The 23,730-nt window shown below is 48.2% G+C and overlaps 1 protein-coding gene across 1 annotated transcript in view; it reads right to left on the bottom strand.

Annotated features, from left to right (window-relative positions):
* ccdc102a (coiled-coil domain containing 102A) overlaps positions 1-23,653 on the bottom strand; it is a 51,565-nt gene extending 27,912 nt beyond the window's left edge. The window contains exon 1 of the mRNA XM_076883378.1: positions 23,453-23,653. Within this exon, the coding sequence (XP_076739493.1) occupies positions 23,453-23,638 (186 nt within the window). The 5' untranslated portion in view covers positions 23,639-23,653. The remainder of the gene's footprint in view (positions 1-23,452) is intronic.
* Between the last annotated feature and the right edge of the window lie 77 nt (positions 23,654-23,730).

The raw sequence follows: 23,730 nt of genomic DNA on the forward strand, positions 1-23,730 counted from the left end.
CTCCCCCCAAACAAACAAGCACAAATCTCACACACCAGTCTCCTTATCACATACAACCATAAATCATCTCTGGCAGCAGTTTGCAAGGTTAAAGTTCAGCTGTCTGTCAAGTAATCCCTGAAAGGTCCCTGAAAGGTTCAGGGCAAGCATGGAGACAGCTGACGGACCAGCACTGTGCAAAAGCTTAGGAAAGCAGAGGTGTGACTGAGTGTGTTTGTGCTGCTGAGCAGCGAATCGACTCATCCCGACAGTTAAACTGGCTCCAACCAAATTCCGCGTCAGTCATCAGTAATGAGACACCGCCGGGATGAAGCAGCTGCAGGGCAGCGAGGACAGAGACGGTGAGGAGGACTCCGACCGGAGCAGCAGCCGGGATCAGCACCTCACACTGCTCGGCTCCATCTGACCCCTCATCAAACTCGTACGCAGCATCCGTGCACATAAAAACGTTTCGAGGTCAGTAAACACAACCAGAACTCATACACAGGGCACACGGGATTATAAGGGGCTCGGTTTTTTTGGTAAATATCACCTGGGACTATTTGGTGCTGGAAACTTTTCCTTTGGACTTGGAGCTGGCTAAAACCTCTTTGGGTGGGGGTGCAAACATTCCTCCATGCAGGAAAAACCCTGCGCGTGCGCACACACACACACACACACACACACACACACACACACACACAGCTGATTTATACTCTGCTCCTGGATGAGTTAGGAGGAGGAGGAGTGCACCTTTGTGTGTACAGCTGACAGGAACGAGCACATCGATCGGTTTCCATCCGCGCAGGAACGTGTCAGTGCTGCTCACCGGCAGCCTGCACTGACTTGCAGCTCCATCCTTTCACCAGCCTGCTACAGCTTCTCTCCACCCCTGTGTGGAGTTGTTTATCTTTACCCATCTATCCGATCATGGTGTGACAGTGTGAACGGCACAAATCCGATATTTTCAAATCTGATCTGGGTCACTTTCGTATGTGGTGCTGAATCCAATACATTTAGAAAGCTGCTGTTTGATGGTCACGTTGCATTAAATCCGTCTTTTACGTCACTGACACAAGACAGACGCCGATTATCAGCGCCGGAGAAGACATCGCGAACGCTTCCTGGCCATCCAGTGTAGATGTCAGTGAAACTGTTGGGAAGACAACGTGAACATTTTATTTGTTCTGTATAATCTGCAGATTCTGACAGAAATCTGCAGCTTTCCTTTGCAGAAACATGAAGCTCTAAAAGCTGCAGTTCCTCTAACGTCCAGCAGAGGCAGCAGTGAGTCAGTCCCCGTAGACCCCCATGTCCAAACTTTACAGCAGAAACTGGTCTCTGTGGATCTTTCCCTCCTTCATAATAACATGCATTAGGGGCGTGGCCTCTCTGACTGACAGGTGGATGGTGACACAGGCGGCTGTAGCTGCTAGCTGTCTGCTAGCTTCACCTGAACTGGACCTCTGAGCTGTGTTTGTGCTGTTGGAGCCTTTTAATGACATCATGTGACCAATAACATGGCTGCTGTGAGGTCACTGCACTAACAGACCGACCAAGAAGCCTGAGATCTAATTTAGTTTGTGAAATCTGAGGATTTAATTGGATACTGCCATATTGTCTGTGGATGGAAAATAAAAAATAGCTGAGGCCGAGGGTCAAAGAGTGAGTTTGTCTATTCATCCATCAATTCTTTCGTGTTTTTTAATAATTTAATAAACCTGTTTAACATGTTTACTCCACAAATACAGCAAACAGTAAATCCTCCGTGTTTTACTACTGACTCCATCTTTAGGGTTAGAAAAACAAACTCGTGGCTTATTTCTGTCAATAGAGACACAATGAAAGGCGATACAGAGAGTAAACTGTGTACAGGCAGTACAACAAATGCTCACAGCAGTAAGTATTACTTACGTAACTGCAAACAGCTGACATTGCTTATTAGCGCACATGCATTCCCATCTAAGTCGTTGGCGGGCTCCTGAGCTGCAAATCCACGCCAACCTATCAGGTTACACCACGTTCAGTGAGGAAAGACGTCTTTCGGCGTCTCTTTCAGGAGTGCCGTTTAGCAGCATCAACACTGTAAACAAAGCGCTTCCTGTTTCTGTCACCGTCAGCTTCTCCAGCCAGCACGGTGACGGATGTCTCTGAGCGAGTAATCAAGCCTCCGTTTATTTTGGATCAGCTGATCGTTAAACTGATGGATGAGGCCGCGGTGCGCGAAGCTCAGCGACGACGCTGCACGAGTACAGAGAGCCGGAGCGCTTTCACTGAAATGTACTGACGACTTCAAGTGAACACAAACTTTACTGACACTTTGTTGTATGGAGGGAAAACCGATGACGGATTAATTTGGACTATTTGATTATTAACGCGTCTCTCACGAGTCCCCAAAGATTACAGCAGTAAATGAGACCACACGTTCCCACGCCTGTTTGACACTGGAGTCGGTGTGTGAGGCGTTCCTGAGCTCTGCTGAGATCCTTCCTAAAGCCACTGGGCGAGATCCCAAAATCCATCCCAACCTCCAGGAGCCTGTAGAAGCACGTCTGGATCCCAAACTCTAAAGCTGAGGCCTCAACATGCCCAACAAACCCACAGGAATACCCTCGTGTTTGCAGCCTGACGTTAATCTCTAAACTGAAGACGCTGAAGCTCCAGCAACACCAGCAGATGAACCACTTTCTCCACCTGCTGCAGCTCTCTGGGATCATCTCTGATGGTGGAGTTAATTAATCAGTGTGACTCCTGGGAAAGTGTAGAAGTGCAAACTGGGCGGGTTAAACTTTTCAGTTTACCAAATGATGGCGACTCGGTCAGGAAAGAGTGGCGGCAAATGAACTTTCAAAATAAGACTAAGATGGGATCCATTCTCCTGGATGGATAAAAATCAAACCTGTTAAGCCACCGACACGCTGCCTGTTAATACATATCTAACTGATGGAGCTGCTGCTCCTCCACATCAAAAGGAAGCAGATGAAGTGGTCCAGTGTCACCCAGCATGCCTCCTGGATGACGTGTTTTGGGTACGCTCTACTGGGAGGAGAGATTACGTCTCTCGGTTTGGGAACGCCTCAGCGTGTTTGTTTTTAGATTTGTTCGATTTTAGGCTACACCTGTACCTGGGTAAGCGTGACCGCTGAAAAAACTATGAGCTTAAGCTGGTCTCAGCCAACACAGGTGAGCTCCAGGCTGCAGGTAAGAAGGTGCAGTTGAATGAGTAAATATAGGAACATCAGAGGATCAGAAAAGCGTCACAGAAACAGACTTGTGCACTTTAAACGACTCCAACACTAAACAGGACCAAACCTCCGTGCCTCGTCATCTGGAAGCCAGTTCCACAAACCTCATTTAGTTCCAGTTTACCCACAGGAGTGGAGGTTACAGTTTGCACATGAGACCCATCTGAGGCTCCAACAGCTGCAGGCGACTCTGCAAACACACTCACTACCAGCACTCCAAACCACCCTCGCTTTACTTCCTGTCTTCCAGCCCTCCACCGTCCTGACCGTCGGCTGTATTTGCCTCCTTTCTTTGCCCAACCTCCACGTGAACCTCACCCTCTGTCATCACAGGGCCCATAAAACACACAGCTGGCCAGAGGGCGAGACCGCGGGGTAATAAAGTCTTTGACAGAGCATCTGTCCTCGCTGGCCGTAGCTGCACAGCCCCAGCTTTGACTGATGTAACCCTCAAGGCTGCAAACAAAACGGTGGGGCCGATATTCTTCAGTTTACGTCGGCACTGACGTCTGCTCATCTCCGTGAACCGAGCTGAGGCTCAGACGAGCCCGAGACGACAGAGGAATGGAGGGAGGGGCCTGTGTGCTCGCCAAGCTGATTTATGTGAATGTGGACGTAAAAAAGATACAGCACGCCGCTACAAAGGATTTCCCCCCGCGCTCGCCAAACTTTCTGCAGTGAGTCAGCGCGTGTGCTCTCTCCTCTAATGAGAACCAGCTCTGTGGGCCTGAAACTGGAGAAGAAGCAGCAGCACGCTGGGATCGTACTCACACTGGTCCTCTCCCATCACAATTTCACTACAACGGCTGAAATCTCCTGCTGTGACTCACACTCTGAAATGCAAGCTCCACATCGAGCGTGGCGCCGCGCTGCGCACGAAAGGTGTAGAGTGAGGATGCCCTCTTCCTCCTCCTGCTCCTCCCTCGTGTTTCTGAAAGCTGCTGAGCTGCATCAGTGCAGATGAGACAAGGAGAAGGAAATCCAGGTAAGAACAGCCAATCAGCGCCTCCCACCTGACCCCACAGTCAGCTCATTCTTTATGTACAAAAACTTCACAGTTTTTAATGAAGACATGAAGAACGTTTCATCTCATGAATATTTCACAGAGCCACGAGTCCTCCGACGTGGCTCCAGATTTGACTCTTATCATGTTTGAGCCGTCGTTGCGTCTTCAAACTGAGCCACAGTCTGAGGACTAAACCTGGTTTTGCAGCAGCATCAGAGTCACAGTTTGAATAAACCATGCACCAGTTTAGTATCTGTGACAGGAGCCGATCCAGTACTGGTCCCTGTATGGAGGACCATGAGTGCCAAAATAAACAAATAACTAAATCATTAAATAATCAATTCAATGTGTATTTTATGTTTTTTTTTATTAACTTCCAAGTTTCAATAAATTCATGGCACACCTAATTATTCATAGATCTATTTCCTACCACTTCTCCCAGTTTGGGTCTGAGCACAGAAGCCCACACTTCCCTCACCCCGCCCACCTCTCCCAGCTTATCCAGTCAGATGACAGATGCCATCTCTCCAGTGAGTCCTGGGTCTGCCACAGGGCCTCCTCCCAGTAGGACACGTGGATGTGGAGGAGCAGCAGCTCTACTCCGAGTCCTCTCGAATGACGGGACTGCTCCACCCCATCTCTAAGGAAGAGCCCCGCCCCCTCTCAAAAGAAACACGTTTTATCGGCGACCGTGGGTGAGGGCAGGAACACAGATGGGCCAGTAAATCCACAGCTTCACTTTTAAGCCCAGTCTCACGCTCCACTCTCCCCTCCATCATGAACACGACCCCGAACTGTAATTAATTAATGACACATTTAATGAATCATTTAGCAACATAGTTACTTCATTTGGTCCTCCTGGTCCTCCGTACCCCGGGATGTTTGATTGGTTTTCTGGTCATTCACTGGAGGAAACAAAGTGCATTCTGGGTAAACGTTGTGAATCAGCCTGAGGAAATAGAAACATTTCTCGGTGTTGAATCACAGAAACATCTGTGCGTCTGAACGGAGCACAGAGATGAGCCCACTGTTTCCTGTCTCGTCACAAAGCGTCGCAGAGAGTGACACCGTCCTGACGTTCCTGCGGATAAACAGTATTTAAAATGGCTGACGGCGTGATTCTCTGGCTCTAACGCAACACTAATCGCTGCAGCTTTGGCTCCTGACTCCTGCATCAAACCTCTTCCCGCTCCGAGTCGCAAGTTTCCTGAAACGCAGCCAGAGGGAGATTTCCAAACTTCAAAGCAGAGATTCAGATTTTTCTCTCCAACTGAAATAACAGATCACTTCACAGTCTTCACTCATCAGCTAAAATACAACATCAAAGCAAAAGAATCTGAGCTTTAACGCTGATAAACCTTTAATATTCAAGTCTGACTGGAGGCCGGGGGCCACGCTCCGCCCAAAGTGCCTCCACAGTCTGACAAATGCTGGGTTTTAAAAAAAGAACCAGTCAGAGCCCAAAGAAACATCTGGAAGTTTGTGGCTTTGTCCAAAGATGAAAATCCCCAAAGTGCTGAATTTATTCTCATTTTATTACCAAGTGTTTGCCACCTCGTCCACCACAGCGCGCCGACACAGAGAAGAAACCGCAGTCGTGCTTTCTGTGAAACGCATTCAACACCGTAAAACTACAACGAACTACAAACATGGCCGAGGTTCCTCGCTGCGTTCATGGATACCGCACCTTCACACAGAGAGGGGAGATGCCCCTCTTAAACCATCATCCTGAATGCGGAGACCCCACACGGCTGTGTCCGAGTCTCCGCCCACGAACACACCCCCATCCACCACTATAATAAAATCTGCAGATGATGCAACGGTCGTCAAACTTACAAGCTTAAGGTGGCACCAAAGAGTCAGTCACAGACTCGAGCAGAACAGGAAGTACAACCCAGCAGCTGTGTGTGGAGGAACGCCGTCCGTCTGTTGGGGCTGAACCTCCAGCTTGGTCAAAAAAACAAGCCCAGCAAAGGCTGTTCTTCCTACGGAAGCTGAAGCACGCTCCCCGTGAATCTGCTGCTGAACTTCTACAGGATCGCCACTTAGAGCACGAACGCCATCACGGGTGGGTCAGAAGCTGCAGAGCTGCACAGCTGAAGCGTGAGGTGACCTACACCCTGCCACCCTCTACTCAAACTTCCTCCATCGAGCAAACGATGCAGACAATCCCACACAAACAGACAGAGGGACAGCTTTCACCCCGCACACAGACCCCATCAGGACGATCATAAAAATCTATTATCTCCTGATTTATTATCGTCTATTTATTAATTTTTTATTATCTGTTCTTTTGTGGTGGGCACGAGAGGTGCCAGTCTAAGTTTTATTGTAATGGATCATCTGTTTAACGTCCACCAGGTGAGCAGTTCACCTGTTCACCTGTTCTACGAAACAAAATTCATGCAAACTGAAGGTTTCTGACCTGCTCAGGTTACTGATGAATCAGTGCAGCTGCAGTGTAACGATGGCTAATGAAGCCGGTGTGTGTGTGTGTGTGTGTGTGTGTGTCAGATATTTGGCTGCTTTGTTCTTCTGCTTACTCGAGAGCTTTCGTCTCTTTGGCAGATGAGGTAATGGTTCGGCTTCCCGAATGCGGTAAAACATCATTTTTTACAGGCCGGCGCTGATGTGGCCGTTTCCTCTGCGAGCTCGCTTGTTGAAGCCGCTGCTTTGTTGTGGGTGCAGCTCTGTGGACGCACACGGCAGCTGTGAAACCGTACGGCTCCACGGACATCAGCCAAACGCGTCTCCTTTTGTCTGAAAGTCATAAAGTTTGTAACAGCGAGGATCTCGTTACAGTCACGTCAGGCCTCTCGATCTGATTCAACAATTTACCGTAAACGCAGAGACCTGAGTAACGAGCCTCCGCCGCCTGTCGTGGCTTTGCCGTGAGTCACTGTGGTTAAAGCGTGGGAACGCGCGCTCGCTGATAGATACCTGGGTCCAGCGTGGGCGTCGTTTATCCTCTCAGATCGTTTCTATTTGGCTAAAAATGTCTTCATTTGTTGTTAACGGCATATTTGTTTAAATCAAAGAGCTTCCACCGACTCAAACAGGCCTTGTTGGTCTTCCTTGTTGCATCACTGCGCGTGCATTTAAATGTATTTACTGATCATCCAATAATGTCAGACGTGAATCCGCCTCCTGTGGGAGCGGCCGAGCAGCCAAACGGAGCCAATAAAAACCTGCTTTAAAGAAAACTCAGTGAGCCGAGCGGCGCTGAAGAAGCAGCAGCACAACGGTGAGGATTCAGCAGCTGGTGCGGTCAGCACTGCCAGCATTACAGCTATCAATCACATGAGCTGCTGTTTACCCACCACAGCTTTCCTGTTGGCTCAATAAACGGCTGTGAAAGCCTTCTGCCCACGTTCACTGAACCTTTGTCCAAAACAGAAGGACTGTGAGGCCGAAGTGCCTCCGAGAGTCCTTTAAACACCGGGCTCGCTCCCGTTAAAGTGTAGAAGAAACTGTTCCTAACTTTGTGAGAAGCTTCAGTTTAACAGAAGCTGGTAACTCCAACTGAAGCTGACCGATATCTACGCTGGCTCGAGCTTGTTAACCAGCAGCTTAAAGCCCTGCGTTTCCTCTTCTTGTCACATGGATTCTAACTTACGAGCAATCCAGCGAGGCTTGGTTGAGTACTCTGATTACTTTTGCTTCACACATCACCAGCTGCTCCTGGCCTGGTCTGAAACAGGTTTGTGGTTTCCTGCAGTTTCCTGGAGGATGCTGACTCGTCATCAGAGGCCGATTCCTGCTCTCGCTCTCAGACGTGTCCTGGAAACCTAAACGTGGCGTTGCTCTAGCAGCGATGTTGTTTTTAATCTCATAAAAATTCATACCCGTGTTATCATGGATGACATGATACAGCGCAGCCCTGCTGGACACTTCCAAACTAACTGAATATCCGGGAAGGATCCGGGAAGTCGAAGAAATGTTTTCATGTCGAGATCTTAATGAACAATATTTAAAACTTGACATTTTTCTTTCCCCCTGAGCTTCCTTACAGACTAATGAACCGAAATAATCGAGGACACGTAATCAGAGTTGTTCTGCGTCTATTACTTGAGGAGGTCTGAATGACGATGCAGATCAAACCAGCTCAAACTGAGAAAAGCTTAAATATTTTTATTCAAAACTACAGTCGAACATTTCTTACTGGGAAAAGGTGTTAACAGTGTTTAAGACTCAACGCACAATACAAGTCTTTAGTAAGAGCTGCTAAACTTTAAGGCCAAACCCAGAGGAACCTTTGAGGGTGGAAGGGGTTAAAAACAGAAACGACCTGGATAAAAACGTTGCCCCGCCTCTGCTCGTCTTTGCTAAACCATCAAACAGCAGAACTTCATGTCCCACAGGGCCCCAGGTGTTACTGCAAGGAGAGCTTTCCACTGTAGTAAATTATACAGCACATTCCTGAAGCATGACTCTCTCACACACACACACACACACACACACACACTGCGGTCCCATGCAGCACACGCCCCGCATGCCAACACGCACACGCTCGGCTCACTGACGCTACAAAGAGTTCAAATCAGCAAACAGGAGCGAGCGAAGTCAAGGACAGAGTCCAGAGTCGGCGTCCCTGAACTCGGGGATCGATGTCCAGCTCGGAGCTGCGGCCGTATCACATTCCCATCATTTATTCAGCAGGACGGCGAGGAGCAGGAGGGGGCGAGCCGACGACGGAGGACGGCGTGATGGATGCAAGCACAACAACAGGGAGACACTTTCACTCTGCTTGCTTCACAGTTCAGGAGCTTCAGGATTCATCGGTGCTGTCAGCCTCACCTGGATCGGAGGCTCGTACCGACACGCTTCAGCTCAGCTGAACAATTAATAACGTTGATAAAGTAAAAGGCTGGAAACAGTCCAGGACGTTACCCTGGAGACATATTTAACAGACTTAATCATTCAATCGTTTATAAAACACTAAACATGAAGATCTTAGAGGCTTTACTGGCCTTTCAGAGTCTGGTGATCATCAGTAGGGTGATATGGTACTACAAGGTCATTAAGATAAGATGGGGCCTGATTATTTAAGACCTTGTATGTGAGGAGCAGGATTTTGAATTCTGGGTTTAACAGGAAGCCAATGAAGGGAAGCCAAAACTGAAGGCTTTTCAGGGAGTTTTTAGGACATCCTGATAATAATGAATTACAGTCGTCCAGCCTGGAAGGAATAAATGCATGAACTAGCTTCAACGTTAGCCTTTTTTTTGGCTGCTCTGTTGGTCCTCGTCCAACTTTTGGAGCCGGTCTCGAGTGCAGATTAGAGCTTCTGGTGCTTCAGCATTGCTTTGATATCAGCTTTTTGACCTGCTGCCAGGTCCTCTGTCTGACTGCAGTAACCCAAAGATGACTGAAAGGGCTGCCGAGAACACGAGGCAGAGGGAGCATGCTTCAAAATATCATCTTAAATCAGGAAGAAGATGATGTTGCTGATCTGGCAGCAGCTGTAGCCGACCAGGCTGAGCACGGATCAGTCTCTGTGTCACTGGAGCACAGCTGAAAGCATCTTTTTAGATGATAAAATGCACCACAAACACTCGTAGATCATCCTGTTTCACCTCACTATCATCTTCATCCTCCTCATTACGTAAGGTTACTGAAGCATTCTGAGCATGCCGCGGCTCCAGGGAGCCAAAACAAGGTGCACCGCTGCAGGGCTGAGCAGCTTCAAAGCTTCTCCCACACCAAAGAGCTGAGAGCCGTTTGCATATCGTGCACATTTATGCAAATAGATGGAGCCGGAGTTTCCTAATCCACGAGGAAGATGATGAAATCGCCAATACCGAGGCCAAGCAGATAAAAAGACAGGAGAAGGAAGAGGAGGAGTGGGTTACACTCCACATCTGCCAAAATGGAAAATGGAAATCCTCCTTTTAACACCTCTGGGCCTGAAAATACTTACAGAAGCTTTTCAAAGGTGAAGAATGATTTTACAGGCGAACAACGCGACGGCGGGTGGGTGGGATAAGCGCGGCTGGAGTCGCAGCGTCGAGGCGCAGCGCTGCGGCCGCGCTCTAATACCGTCTGCACCACCTCAGATGACCAGGAATTTGTCTGCCTCTAATCTTTTCCCACACTGAGGCAGAGTTCACGGCCCGTGCGACACGAAGCTCGGCAGGCGAGAAGGGGTTAACGCGCCCTAAAGGGGATCAAAGCCTCTTTTAAATGGGAGCAAATCAGCCCAACGAGCTTACACTGCAACACACACACACGGATACCAGCAGGTCCGTCCTGCACTCCACCGACCTGCGGACAGGAAACCATCCTCTCACACACAGAAGAGAACTTTCTTTGTGAAAAGCTCGGGTAGGTCCTTCGCTACTACGCTTCCGATTAGCTGTACGTGAGCATGTGGAGGCGTGGCTTCAGAGGGACGTTCAGGAAAAACCTGGAACTAAACTCAGACACAAAGCGAAACGCAGTGAAGCCAAGTTTGCGTTTAAGGGTAAAAATCTGAAGAATGCTCGACATCCAAGCTGCCTGTTGATGTGTCAGAGCCCTCGCTGCGTGGATCTGACACATCAACAGGTCTACGTAACACTCCTGCTTCCTCCGACGGTTTAGAGCTCCAAACTCTCCAGCGTTAAACCAACATTTAGAGAACAGCTCAGCATTAACTCTCATTAACTCACAAACTGCTTAAGTGAACACAAACAGGGACGCAGTCTGATAACAAACCTGCACGCGGGGTCGTAACGCTAGGGCTGTGCGATATGACCAAAACTTCATGTCCCGATATAAGACTTCTATCGTCCCGATAACGATATAAATCACAAAAATGTAACATTTCCTGTAAATTCTGTGAATCTCGGGCAGCTCGACTGGTGTGAAGTGTTTCCAGCTGCGCGTCCTTCACCCGGAGTCGAGCGTTTTAGCCGATGCATGAAACGATACATTTTTAGACGTAAGTTGTATTTATTACACGGCGTGCTGCGGGTTGCCCGTTCTAACGTTTGAGTCTAAGGTTTATTTTTTAGCACCTGGCGGCTCTTTTTTACTTCTCATCCGTAAATAATCTTTCACGTGATTCAGTTTATTTTGATGCATCTCAATCATCCCGGAAAGTAAATCTCCAAAAGTTGATTCTGTTCTTCGCGTTTTGTGGGAGAAACGTTTCGTCACTCATCCAAGTGACTATTTTGAAAAGTCTCAACAGGATCTTGAGCTTTATTGTGAAAGGTTTACGTGGAAAATAAACAAGCGGACACGCGAAGGTGTTACCGTCGTTGTTGCTAACGACAACGCATAAAAACAGGCGCTTGTCCGTCTGTAGTGTGGTTCTATTAAATATAAGAGAAAGCGAGAGCTGTAAGAAATGAATACAGCCTCTACAGTGACATCAGAACCATGAACAAATATTGCTGTAAACAGTTTATTTTGCGACACCACCAAACAAACGACAGCGTAAAATGAAACGACAGATGTTTTTATATCGTCATCCGATATATATCGTTATATCGAACAGCCCTACGTAACGCCGCCGTAAAGCCGACTGCAGGATGCGGGCTTCGTGGGTAAAGCGAGTGTTAAACTTGCAGATACAACCGGGGGTCGCTGCAGGACACGAGTGGGCGTCCCTCAGACTGATCCAGGATCAGACGATCAGCCCGATCACAGAGGGAGAAATCGTATTTGATGCCTGCTGAACTGAAGACATTTCTTTGTAAATGATCAACTGTACGGCCCGGCTGGGTCGACATAAACGACCCCAAAGTGTTTGATAAAGGACACAAACCCACAGACAGATGAGCAGGTTTTTGGGAGCACAGTCAGCTTCACCTTGGTTTGAAACTGTAAGGAGGACAAATCAAGAGAGGATGTCAGCTACAAGCATCTGTGGAATGGAGGTAAACTCTAATAAAGTTATAACAGTGGACATGCTGAACACCGCAGCTCCATGCTGGTCCCGTCTTACTGGGCAGCTGTGGAGACTACCAGTCCATCCTGAGACCTCACCTGTCCAGTGACTGTAGATGAATGTGGCCTCATTCATTTATAGTCCAAAGGTCACGTGTTCTGCCCGTGAGGATTGATATACAAAGGTAGCAGACGTGGTGTCAGTCTGAAGACGTTCACGCTGTGTGGAGGGAACTAAAGACAAAACCATGAGGAGTGTACAGAGGCCTGTAAACGCTGCTGTCACGCTGAGTGGGTAAAGGCCCTCTGAGGAGCCATGAATTACACTCTGCCTCAGGGTTAATTAAGCGTTCGAGTGGGTGAGGCAGAAAGGTCGCAGGACCTGCACATCGCAGGAAACACCGCTGGTAACATCCAGGCCGTGTCCTCTGAATATTAGCTCTGACAGGAAAATCCTTCGGTTTGTGCTTTCAGGCATCAGCCGACTAACGTTTGCTCCACATTTTTATTTTAACATGTGAAATCATGACAGGAGCCTCTGCTGGTTGCTGCTCTGACTTCTCTCTGATTGGTTCATCTCCAACGTGGAAGAAAGCGATGCTCACGGTGGCTTCGGTACCACAGGTGCACGTCTATTTCAGGAGCTCGTGTTTTACACTCAGTTAGCACTGAGGTGGTGAGTTCAGCTGCTTATCCAGTGTAGCTATGCTGTGCAGAGATAAACTCCTTTTTGTCCGTCTCTCCTCCACTCCTGAGACCATCTCCTCATCAACAGCCTTCCACTCATCTCAGCCCAGATTAAGACCTTAAAATGCTTTGATTTTTCTCAAAGGTCTTTATTTGTCTGAAAAGTTCAGCTCGAGGAGACAGAAACATTCATAAGGAAGACCTTGTGTTTCCTGCCTTCAGCTGTGACCACGCTGGCTGTGGACAGCTTGTTGAAGAGCTCGCTCGTTCTGGAGGGACTCAGAGTACAGCCGCTACTTCTCCATATCAACACAAGTCAGCTGGAGGGCTCCAGGATCTGATAGAGACGCCTCCTAGTCACCTCCCAGGTGAGGTGTTTCGGACGTGTCCTACAATGAAGGGACACCGGAGCAGATCCAGGACACACTGCAGAGATTAGGTCTGTAGGACTGTTCGGGAACGCTGCAGTGATGAGTTGGTGGCTGGATGGACTTGTAGTCACCGCAGCTAAGAGTTGTACTCGACAGCAAACTCTGTCATCGGTGAAAATGTTTAGCTGCAAACTGTTCTTCCAGATTTTGGGCCTGTATTTGTAAAGCACTTTACACGTCCATTCACACACACATTCACACACTGGTGATGGCAGCTACGTTGTAGCCACAGCCACCCTGGGGCGCACTGACAGAGGCGAGGCTGCCGGACACTGGCGCCACCGGGCCCTCTGACCACCACCAGTAGGCAACGGGTGAAGTGTCTCGCCCAAGGACACAACGACCGAGACTGTCTGGTAAATTAGCTAAAGATGCCATACACTGGTGGCAATTGATAAAGTCTGAGGATAACGAGGCCACTCTGCAAACAAGGAATAACATTTTGGAAGATGAACCCCTCGACTTGGAGATGATGAGCGCTCTGTTGACGAAACAATGAATGTGCTCGGTGTTGACAGGAGAGGTCTGAAGAGATCCACTAATGCTCAGCTAAGAACATTTATAATTCATTCAACCGCAGGGAAACCTGGAGTAGATCTAAGCTGCCGGGCAAAGAAACACACTTTGTGCGAGAGTCAGTGAAATAAATCACAGATTATTATCAGGCTCATTTAAAAGCTGCAGCAGAAAGTTAATAATTCATCAGGTCAGTCGCCATCGCATCGTTACAGTCTAGTCCTGCGCTAATCTTCTCAAACAGCAGGTCATAAAAGTGGTGAGAAAGATATGCTAGTGCAGGTAAAATCCTGAGCAGACACATCACACTGTTAATCCAGGATCCCAGAGCATGTCCTTAAAATCCAGACAGGTACGTGGATAAAGGCCAGACAGGTGTAAAGAGTGTGGTTGTTGGCGCATGAAAGCCACACAGACTCAGATAAGGATGGAAACATGTTCAAGTAGAAGCTGATAAGACTGTGTGTGATTTCTGAGGCAGATACTCTGCAAGCATGAGCTGGAGCTGCGCGAGCAGCAGCAGAGGAAGCAAAGCTGAGCAAATCTGTGTGTGACCGCACACACACACACACACACACACACACACACACACACACACACACACACACACACACACACACACACACAGGTTTGAATAAATCAAAGAGCTTCGGCTTAATTTCAGTCGATGCTGAAACTCATGACTGCGTCTGACGGCCTGAGACATCACAGGGCTCTAGAGTGCGACCAATTTGGTCGCAAATGCGACCAAATTTTTCAGTGGTGCGACTAAAAATAAATATTTGGTCGCACAGGTGCGACCAACTGTTCCGGTAACAAAAAAAAAATCTCTGTAACTCTCCGTGTGGTCAACAACAGACACACATTATGCCCCTATCGTGGACTAAACCAATCAGAGATAGTCAGGGGCGGGACCTCTCTGATTGGCCGTGGTCCAGTTGAAAGTGCAGGTGGAAGAGAGAGGTGAGTAGCTTGAATAAAGCGATATCAATTCATTAACGGATTCCACACAAAGACCTAAACACGGAGCGGACCCAACACATCAGAATCAGCTTCGTCTTTCTCGGCTTTCTCACCCGACGGCCTGAACACGGACACGCTGTCGGAGCTTAGCGATTCTTCGGGTCCGCGCTGTGTTCACGTCTTTTTGCGCTGATTCTGAGCTGCAGGTTTTGCCTCTCTCCAACCAAAATTCACCGAGCCTGCAGCAAAAGAAGCAGCAAACTGCGCTTCACATTCGATCAATGTCGTCATGAATTCCCTCTGACTTTTGCTGTTTTGCTTCCACCACGATAAAAATCACACTTCCTGCACAGCTCTCTCTCTCTCTGTACTTCAGGAACAGTTTCCCGTCTCAAATCTGTTTTCTGCATTATTCATTCGCTTATTACCCACCAGTCTAGCGTTGTTTACAGCGCTTTTTCTTTTTTCACTTAAATGACCTCGGACAAGAAAGCCTAATTTCTGCTGTTCAATACTGAAGAAATTTAAATTTCTTAAAATTATGCAAAATTGCAGAATATTTTTAAGGTTATCTGCTATAAAAAGCCAGACCAGGAAAATCTCCTTCATGTTTTCCTGTGTTTTATTCTCAGTTACTTTCACACAAAGGCATCTGCTGTGATTTTCACAATTCTGATGAAGTCTCATGTGTATCAGTACTGATAAATGATCAGAATTATAATATTTCTGACTGTCTGAGGCTAAATTGAATCAAATCAGGACTTTGAGAACCGGAATTGAATGGATTATAGAAATCAGTGATGATACTCAGCCCTAGTGAGCAGCCTAGGCCTGAGAGAAGTGGATGTACTGTAGCTGTGGGTAATAAGAAAAGATGAAAAGAACTATTGATAACTTTTTTGTTAAGTTAAGGCCTGATCTGTCTGAAATTCATAGCCAGTGCTCTGACACGGTGCCATCAATATTTGAATGCTGAAAAAGCACAGTGTATCCAGAAAACACATTATATGCTGCAGTAAATGCACTGCCCAAGTGTCCCCTCTCCCCACGGCCTTTCAGCAGCAGACAGCAGCAAACAGGTCGTCAGAGGAGGCCAAGATGATGATTAAGTTTTTAACATTTTCTACAATATTGACAAAGCACTTTAAGCACAAGTTTGTTAGTTAATAATTTAGAAATTAATATTGTCTGTATGGACTTCCCCCCCCAAAGAAAGTGCACATGTAAAACTGCGGTGTTAAGCGATGCGGTTGAAAAATTTGAGTGCGCCTAACTTTTGTGCCGGTACGCCTAAATTTTTAAAGTTAGGCGTACCGGTGCGCCCATGTCAAAAAGTTAGTCTAGAGCCCTGCATCAGCTGGAGCGGCGAGATAACACCAAGGTTACTTTTCCACAGCCCGGACACGAACACTGTTCTGAAAATGGAGCCTGAAAACCAGCTGGACCAGTACACGCAACCCCCTTTAAGTCCCACAGCTCACAGTCAGCTGAGGGTGGGAACACAGACCGACAGGTAAATCAGCGGCGTCGCCTTCACGCTCTGATCGTACCACAGCATCCTGGCAGCGACGCCTCTGTGACATCATGCAGAGTACAGACACCTGCACTGTAAACCCAACAACAGGCAAAGCTGTGATGGGGAGACCTTTGAAACAGCGAGCTGGATGCTGGATGGAGCTCAGAGGAACCTGAATCACGATGTTCACAACGCCACACAAGGAGCTTCACAGAGCAAAGACCCTACAGTAACACAGAGACAGCAGCTGCTGCCCTTTACTGTAAGATTAAAGGGAAAAGTCTGAAACAAACCTCTTCACGTACACATTAAACACGTATGGATACTGCAGAAAGGGAGCAGGCGGTTTTATAGGCTTGGTTTTAACAGCAGGATCAGCTGTGCCGGCGCCAAATATTATGATCTGGCTGAGAGCCGGCTGCTGACGGCGAGCGGATCCAATAAATGGTCCAGAAATAAATTCATATAAACGCAGCACAGGCTGCAGAACGTTTCTGTACGAGTCGACGGCCGTGAAACTAACGGTAAAACTGCCCAATCGCAGCCACTCGAGTGTTTAACGCCACAGATCCACCACGCGAACCTTCACCAGCAAGCACCGGGAAGCGTCGGACGAACTCGCCGTGTTTGCACCTCATGAGCCGGGATTTATAAGGAGACGCTTTATTACCTCTGAGAACGTTCTGCTGGAGCTACACACGACAGGCACAACGTGTTCAAACTCAGGAATGTTTTGTTTAACCTCTGAACTCTGACCTTTGACTCATGCAAGCATAACAAGGCTCCGAGCTCATGAAATGAGTCAGTGTTGGGTTCTTTGTTCCCAGCAGCTGTCACACCAACACATCATCGGTTGAATCTATGACTCTGTGCATGCGAGCCGGTGCTGATGAAGATCTTGTCAAAGAAGTGTCCTTCATCAAGCCTGGAAGCTATTCCTGAAGATCCTCACAGAGCTGGCAGAGAGCTGCTCACACCAAACATACAGACTGTTTCTGTCTTATGTGTTTTCATGACTGCTGGTGCCACTGTCCTGCAACATATACAGACACGACACGTGGCTCAAGACTTTTGCACAGTACCATATATACATGAACAGGATCATTGTGACCCCCGACTGTCAGCGGGAGGAATCGGAGGGGTCCCCAGACTCCACCCACCTCCGCACGTGCTCCTCCTTCAACTCAGCACATCTGGAAGACAGATCACCTAAAGGCCACCAGAGGCGGTCACTGACATCATGCTGAGGTTCCACCCAGACAGGAAGGTGTGTGTGTGTGTGTGTGTGTGTGTGTGTGTGTGTGTGTGTGTGTGTGTGTGTGTGTGTGTGTGTCCACCCTGAGTGGACTGATTGTGGGATGTGAACAGTTCAAAAACAAACACACGCACAGATATATAATCACAAAATGCAGGTTGAGTCCTCTGGAGTCAGTTTCAGTGACAGAAGCAGACCAAAGGCATTCCTCCTCCCGCTGGAGCTGAAGCTCTGCTGCCAGCCATAATTACTGAGTCCTAAACAAACACACACACACACACACACACACACACACACACACACACACACACACACACACACACACACACACACACACACACACAGTGATGGAAACACTCCCTCCAAGAATAAAACACAGCTACAACCGCACAGCAGCTCTGCCCTGCTGCTGTGCAGAGTCTGATAAGCCTTCGTGCACAGCGCTTAATGCGTCGCTGCTGACGGCGTGTCGAGGTGAGCTCGTGGTTCTGACGCCGCCGCCCTGCAGGAAGGAAACTCTGGGTGTGGATTTAAAGGTTCTTCGCTGTCTCTTCTGCACTCAAACTTCACCACGGTGCACGGAGCTTGAGAGCATGAGAGATAAATGCAGCGTCTGCTTCTGAGAGCTGCGTCACAGCGGCCATCTTTTATATACAGCTATTTCTTTAAAATGGACTGAATGACCTGCAGCAGGGTAAACGTCGGGTTAATGCTGGACGTGAACGACTCTCACGCGCAGCTCTGTCAGATACAAATGTTCACAGCTGTCGTGCACGTGTGAAAACAGTGCACGTGTAATAATCTCCACTCAGAGAGGTGCAGGAGTGATGACCTGTCCCGGGACTGAACCACCAGCAGCTCAGTTTCCGACTCGCCCTGAGTCTGAGAAACTTGTTCATGTCTTCGGCTCAGAACCAGCTACGTCACTGTCAGACCAATCACAGGCCAGCTTGATAAAGTTAAAGCTTCATGCAGAAGCTGTCGTTGACATGAACAGTTTGTTGCTACTTGTGTCTTTGCAGTGCAGAATCATATTTAACTTCTCCGGCAGAAAAAGGAACCTGTGCCACAGCCCGGGCTCGTAAAGAAGCAGCTGTTTGGAGCCGCACACCTGGAAACTATTGGTGCTAAAAATCAGAAACTGGAGCTTTACTGGGAATCACTTTATATCCAAAAACACATCGGTGAGTGGTCAGCAATCATGCAGCATGCAGCAGGAAGTGACACATGCGCATGCGTGGTTCGCTGAATCATGAAAAGCTTCTGTGTTATTTAAAGCCTTGAAGTCTCAGTCAGGCCGACGCGCTCCGTCCCAGCTCCCACTCAGATCCTCCCCCACTGCCAGGCCGACGTCCTCACAGAGCATTAGGATGCAGCTTTTTGCTGTTTATGCCCCAAAACTTTGGAGCAGGGCAAACTTTACAGACGTCGCTCTTTAATCTGCCATTAAACTCTTATTTAATAATGAATCAGTAAATGACGTCCGGCTTTAGTCCGCTCTATAATGGAGCACACAGAGCTGATGCACGTCTTCTTTCCAAATGTGTTTCCTTTCCTCTCTGTCCTTGATATCATTTGTATGTTCACTTTAAACCTTCACTGGTGACACGCTGTGCAAATCAAATGAACCAGGCTTGTTGTGAAACTACAATAAGTTGTAGGAGAGGAACAGTCGCAAAGAGGGAGGAAATATGAAGGAACAGAGCAGACTGATGATAAAATAATGACGGAAAGGGCAGAATGAAGTGAGCGAGTTTAGAAAAGGAAAAAGAAAGAAGGCAGCGGTCAGGAGGAGGCGCAGAGAGGAGAGTAAACAGTGTGAGGAGGCTGGAATGCGTTCAGAGGGAGAAGGCACGCCGGGGGCCGGCACACAAACCGACGAGAGCAAACAGCAGCGTTATTAGCACGGAGCTGCCAGCTGAGCCGTTATCTCACAGAGGAAGAAGACGAGCGAGCAGGCGGAGGTGCGCTGGAGCAGACGGAGCTTGGCTCCTCTGGTTCGGCCTGACGGGCGGCGGGTGGAGCGACAAATGAGAGGATGTTGACATTCCACACAGGAAGACGGACAAACAAAAGGTCCGCAGGATGGAGCGAGGCCACACTGGAGAGAAACAACCAGGCCAGATTCCACATGAAGCTCTGCACTGTTTACCCCCCAAACACACACACGCACACACACAGACACACACACACACACACACACACAAACACACACGCACGCACGCACACACACACACACACACACACACACACACAAACACACACACGCACGCACACACACAGACACACACACACACACACACAAACACACACGCACGCACACACACAGACAGACACACACACACAGACACACACACAAACACACACAAACACACACGCACACACACAGACAGACAGACACACACACACAAACACACACACAAACACACACGCCATTAAAATGCTCCAAAAGGCTCCAACAGCACAAACACGGCCCAGAGGTCCAGTTCAGGGGAAGCTAGCAGTAGGGCTGGGCCATATAATAATAATAATAATAATAATAATAATAATGGATTGCATTTATATAGCGCTTTTCGGGACCCCTCAAAGCGCTTTACAATGCCACTATTCATTCACTCTCACATTCACACACTGGTGGAGGCAGCTACAGGTGTAGCCACAGCTGCCCTGGGGCAGACTGACACAGTATGATGTTGGGCAACAATAAGAAAATGAAATATGGCGATAGAATATGGGTAAAACGCGCATGCGCAGTGCCTTTGTTTTCATACGCGCATGGCGAAAAAAGCATGACGGCGACGGAGAACGAGAAGAACGAAAGTGGATCGTTGAATGAAACGGATGAACCAGAACTGGTTTGTAAAAAAACTTCACTGGTGTGAAACTGGTTTAGCTTTCGTCCGTCAGATACACAACAAAGCACTATTTTTTGGTAGCGCATGCTAACGGGCCGTCGTTGTTACCGTGTTGTTTGGAAAATAAGTTGCTCCTAAAATCCTTTGATTTTCTGAAAAGTCGCCAGAGCCCCTTATAATTCTTATGTATGAACTCTGGTTGTGTTTACTGACCTGGAAACGATTTTATGTGCACGGCGCTCGAAATTCTGTCAAATGTTTCAGTATGACTTTGCTGAGCTACGAAGCCGCACCGCTTAATGGATTGTCGGAGCATTACGGCTATCGTAGGCGGAGCCTCGCGGAGTGATACGTGCTGTGCTTCAACATGTTACCGTGTTGTGTGTGTATAACCTCTTTTTAAGTTTTGTGGATATTATACATGGTTATGCTGAGGATATGTCGGCCACTTTCCACTGGAAATGCCTTTTGGTTAAACTGTCAGCAAAGAATTTGCATTTGCACTGTTACATTTTATAGAACTTTAATGCACATAAAACAGCTGCTTGTTTAAGTGAAAATACAGTGATGTTTTTTTTTGCACTAATAAAGTTGTGGAGTTGTAAAGTATTTTGTCTCGCGTCAGTTATATCGTCAGTTATATCGTTATCGCAAATTTTCAAATATATATCGTGATAAATATTTTTGGCCATATTGCCCTGCCCTAGCTAGCAGACAGCTAGCAGCTGCAGCTGTGTCACCATCCACCTGTCAGTCAGAGAGGCCACGCCCCTAATAATGCAAACTTTAAAGAGGTGATTTGCTGTATATGGTGTATCAGGCTGTAAACATGTTTACTTCTGCTGTAAAGTTTTAACGTGGGAATCTATGGGGACTGACTCACTGCTGCCTCTGCTGGGCATCAGAGGAACTGCAGGTATCTGGGCCTTCCAGCCCAGGGTGTTTTAAAAACATTATTTGATCTCTGAAAAGAACTATTTTGTGTCAGTCGGACTTTTTCTTCTCCTGAGGAAACACGCAGATGTTTCTAACAACTGTAATCATGGTTCTATTACAGCTAAGCGTCCCCGTAAGGCACGACAGAGAGCCAGCCATCAAGAGCTAACACGCACACACACACACACACACACACTGACAGAGCAATCTGAGGGGTGATTTCTGTGTGTGGTTGTCATGGAAACAAAAAGGCAAAAGGGAAGAACAAGGGCCATGTGCTGCTGGTTCAGACACTGTGTCTGACCTCTGAGACAGTGTTTACGGGAGAGACAGACGGATGGATCAGAGTCTATGTCCGGAGCCGGAGACAAGCCGAAGCGCCTGAAAGGGAGGATGGAAGGTCGGAGACGCAGGAGTACTTCTGAGGCGACACCTGAGGTGGAAACACGGAGGGTGGAAGCAGCCGAACAGATGGCGCCGTCTGCTGTGTGCAACCTCCAAACGCCTCCTGATGACACTCGGGGCGAGAATGGCAGGGACATCCCATGATGCTTCACACCCTCACATCTAATATTCTCTTTCAAATAACCTGCATCTCCATCTGTGATCCTCCTTCAGAGCAGAATCCAGCCAGATTAAGTGCTGCACACGTCATCAGACAGTACAAACTAATAACAATAATCCCCTCCTGAGGCATCTGAGTGTGTTGGCTTCCTGTCTGGGTGAGGCTCATTTTTTCTAAAAAAGTCACCCCAGCAGTCCAACTCGGTCACACATAGTAACGCAGCCGACGCCAGCTTTTACACCTCCCACAGCTTTACGGCTTTGCACTGACTCATTACTTCCAAGAAGAACTGTGAACATCCAGAGAACCTGTTAACAGCTACAATCAGCTGTCATCACATCACAAGCACGAGCAGGGATCGGTCACCGGCGAGGTTCCGCTTCAATGACAGCCCTCAATACCTGAACGCCGTCACAGACAGACGAGGACAGCAACAGTACGCTGGTCTGAATAATTGATTTCTAAAGAGAGACCCAAAGATAAATAAAAGCTGCTCGAATGTTCAGTACAGCTCGTCTCAAAAGGGAGACCACCAATCATCCTGAGGATGGAGAGCTGAAGCCACAGGTGGACCAGGTGACACACAGATACACCTACACCTACTGAAACTTTGAGTTTTAATTCTTCACATAGACCCTGTAAACAAAAGTCCATCCTTCTGCCATCTTGGCTTGAACTGAACTAAGCAGTGAGCGAGTCTGGGTTTTACCAGAGGGCTGTAACATTGAACGTAACTGTAACGGTTTAATGCAAACAGACACTGAAGTTTGATTAATCACAGGTATAATTTTACAGGTTTCTGGCTCTCAGGTAAACACACGTGTTATGATTCAATAATACAGCTAGTATGATAAGCAATCGTTACATTTTAAGTTGCACAGTCTAACCCTTCCATCACTGCTTTAGCTCCTCCCACTTTAACACAACCACTAAACAGCAGGTGGGTGGAGCTTCTATCCACTCTCTGTGACATCACACAGATCCAGGAGTAGAAAAAAGTGTGACAGACAGAGTGTTTGGAGCAGCCTGAGCTTTGGGCTCAGGGATTTTTACGTTACTGTTTAACATGAAAATGAAGCAGCAGCAGACACATGACCGGAAATAACTCTGTGACATGAATGTGCAGGCATGTGTCTGACCTGAAGCTGATCCCAAACTACACCTGAACAGTCTTTTCATAAACATATTGAACCTCACAGGTGGTGCACTGATCCTCGGGTTTACACTCGTGTCCCAGCTCCTGGGGTTTTCCGCTAAGACCACCCCTGCAGCTCGGAGTAAAGCCCTCACTCGTGGACACCCTTTTTAATTTCTGCAGAGCTCGGTCAGGGTCACAGTGAACCTCCAGAAAACCCAGCTGTGCCCTGCGGGGTCCAGGGGTCACCACCCTGCAGCCCGTGCCGTGCAGGACTCACACCCAGAGGAGACAGGCTGGAGACGTGAGGATCTCTGGTCTCGCAGAGAACAAAGTGTGTGCACAGCGCTCGTATCTGCACATCAACACCCTGAAAGTGGCTCCACGGTGGAAGCAGACGGGAGGAGCAGCTTCCCTGATATCTGACACCAGCAGCGGCTGGCACTCAAACTCAGCCCGAGGAAGAGCAGCGGAGCGGGAGGACGTACCGTGAAGGTGAGCCGGTGAGCGTCGCCGTTATTCCCGCGGAACCAGTCTCTAAATCCCGCTGAAGTAGCTCCGCGGTGCCGCTTTGACTCCAGCCGAAGCCCCGAGCAGCTTTCCGTCTCTTCTCCCGTTTTTCTTCTCCGCTCTGGATGGAAAGCAGCGAGGGCAGAAAAGGGGCGGGGCTTCATCGGCCGGCCAATCGCCCGTCGGGATGACAACAATGCACAGCGCTGAGCCAATCGGGTCAGGCGCCCAGCTTCGAGCCGTTAGCTCATTGGCT

The sequence above is a fragment of the Maylandia zebra genome, linkage group LG1 (assembly GCF_041146795.1).
Source record: "Maylandia zebra isolate NMK-2024a linkage group LG1, Mzebra_GT3a, whole genome shotgun sequence".
Taxonomy (NCBI): Eukaryota; Metazoa; Chordata; class Actinopteri; order Cichliformes; family Cichlidae; genus Maylandia; species Maylandia zebra.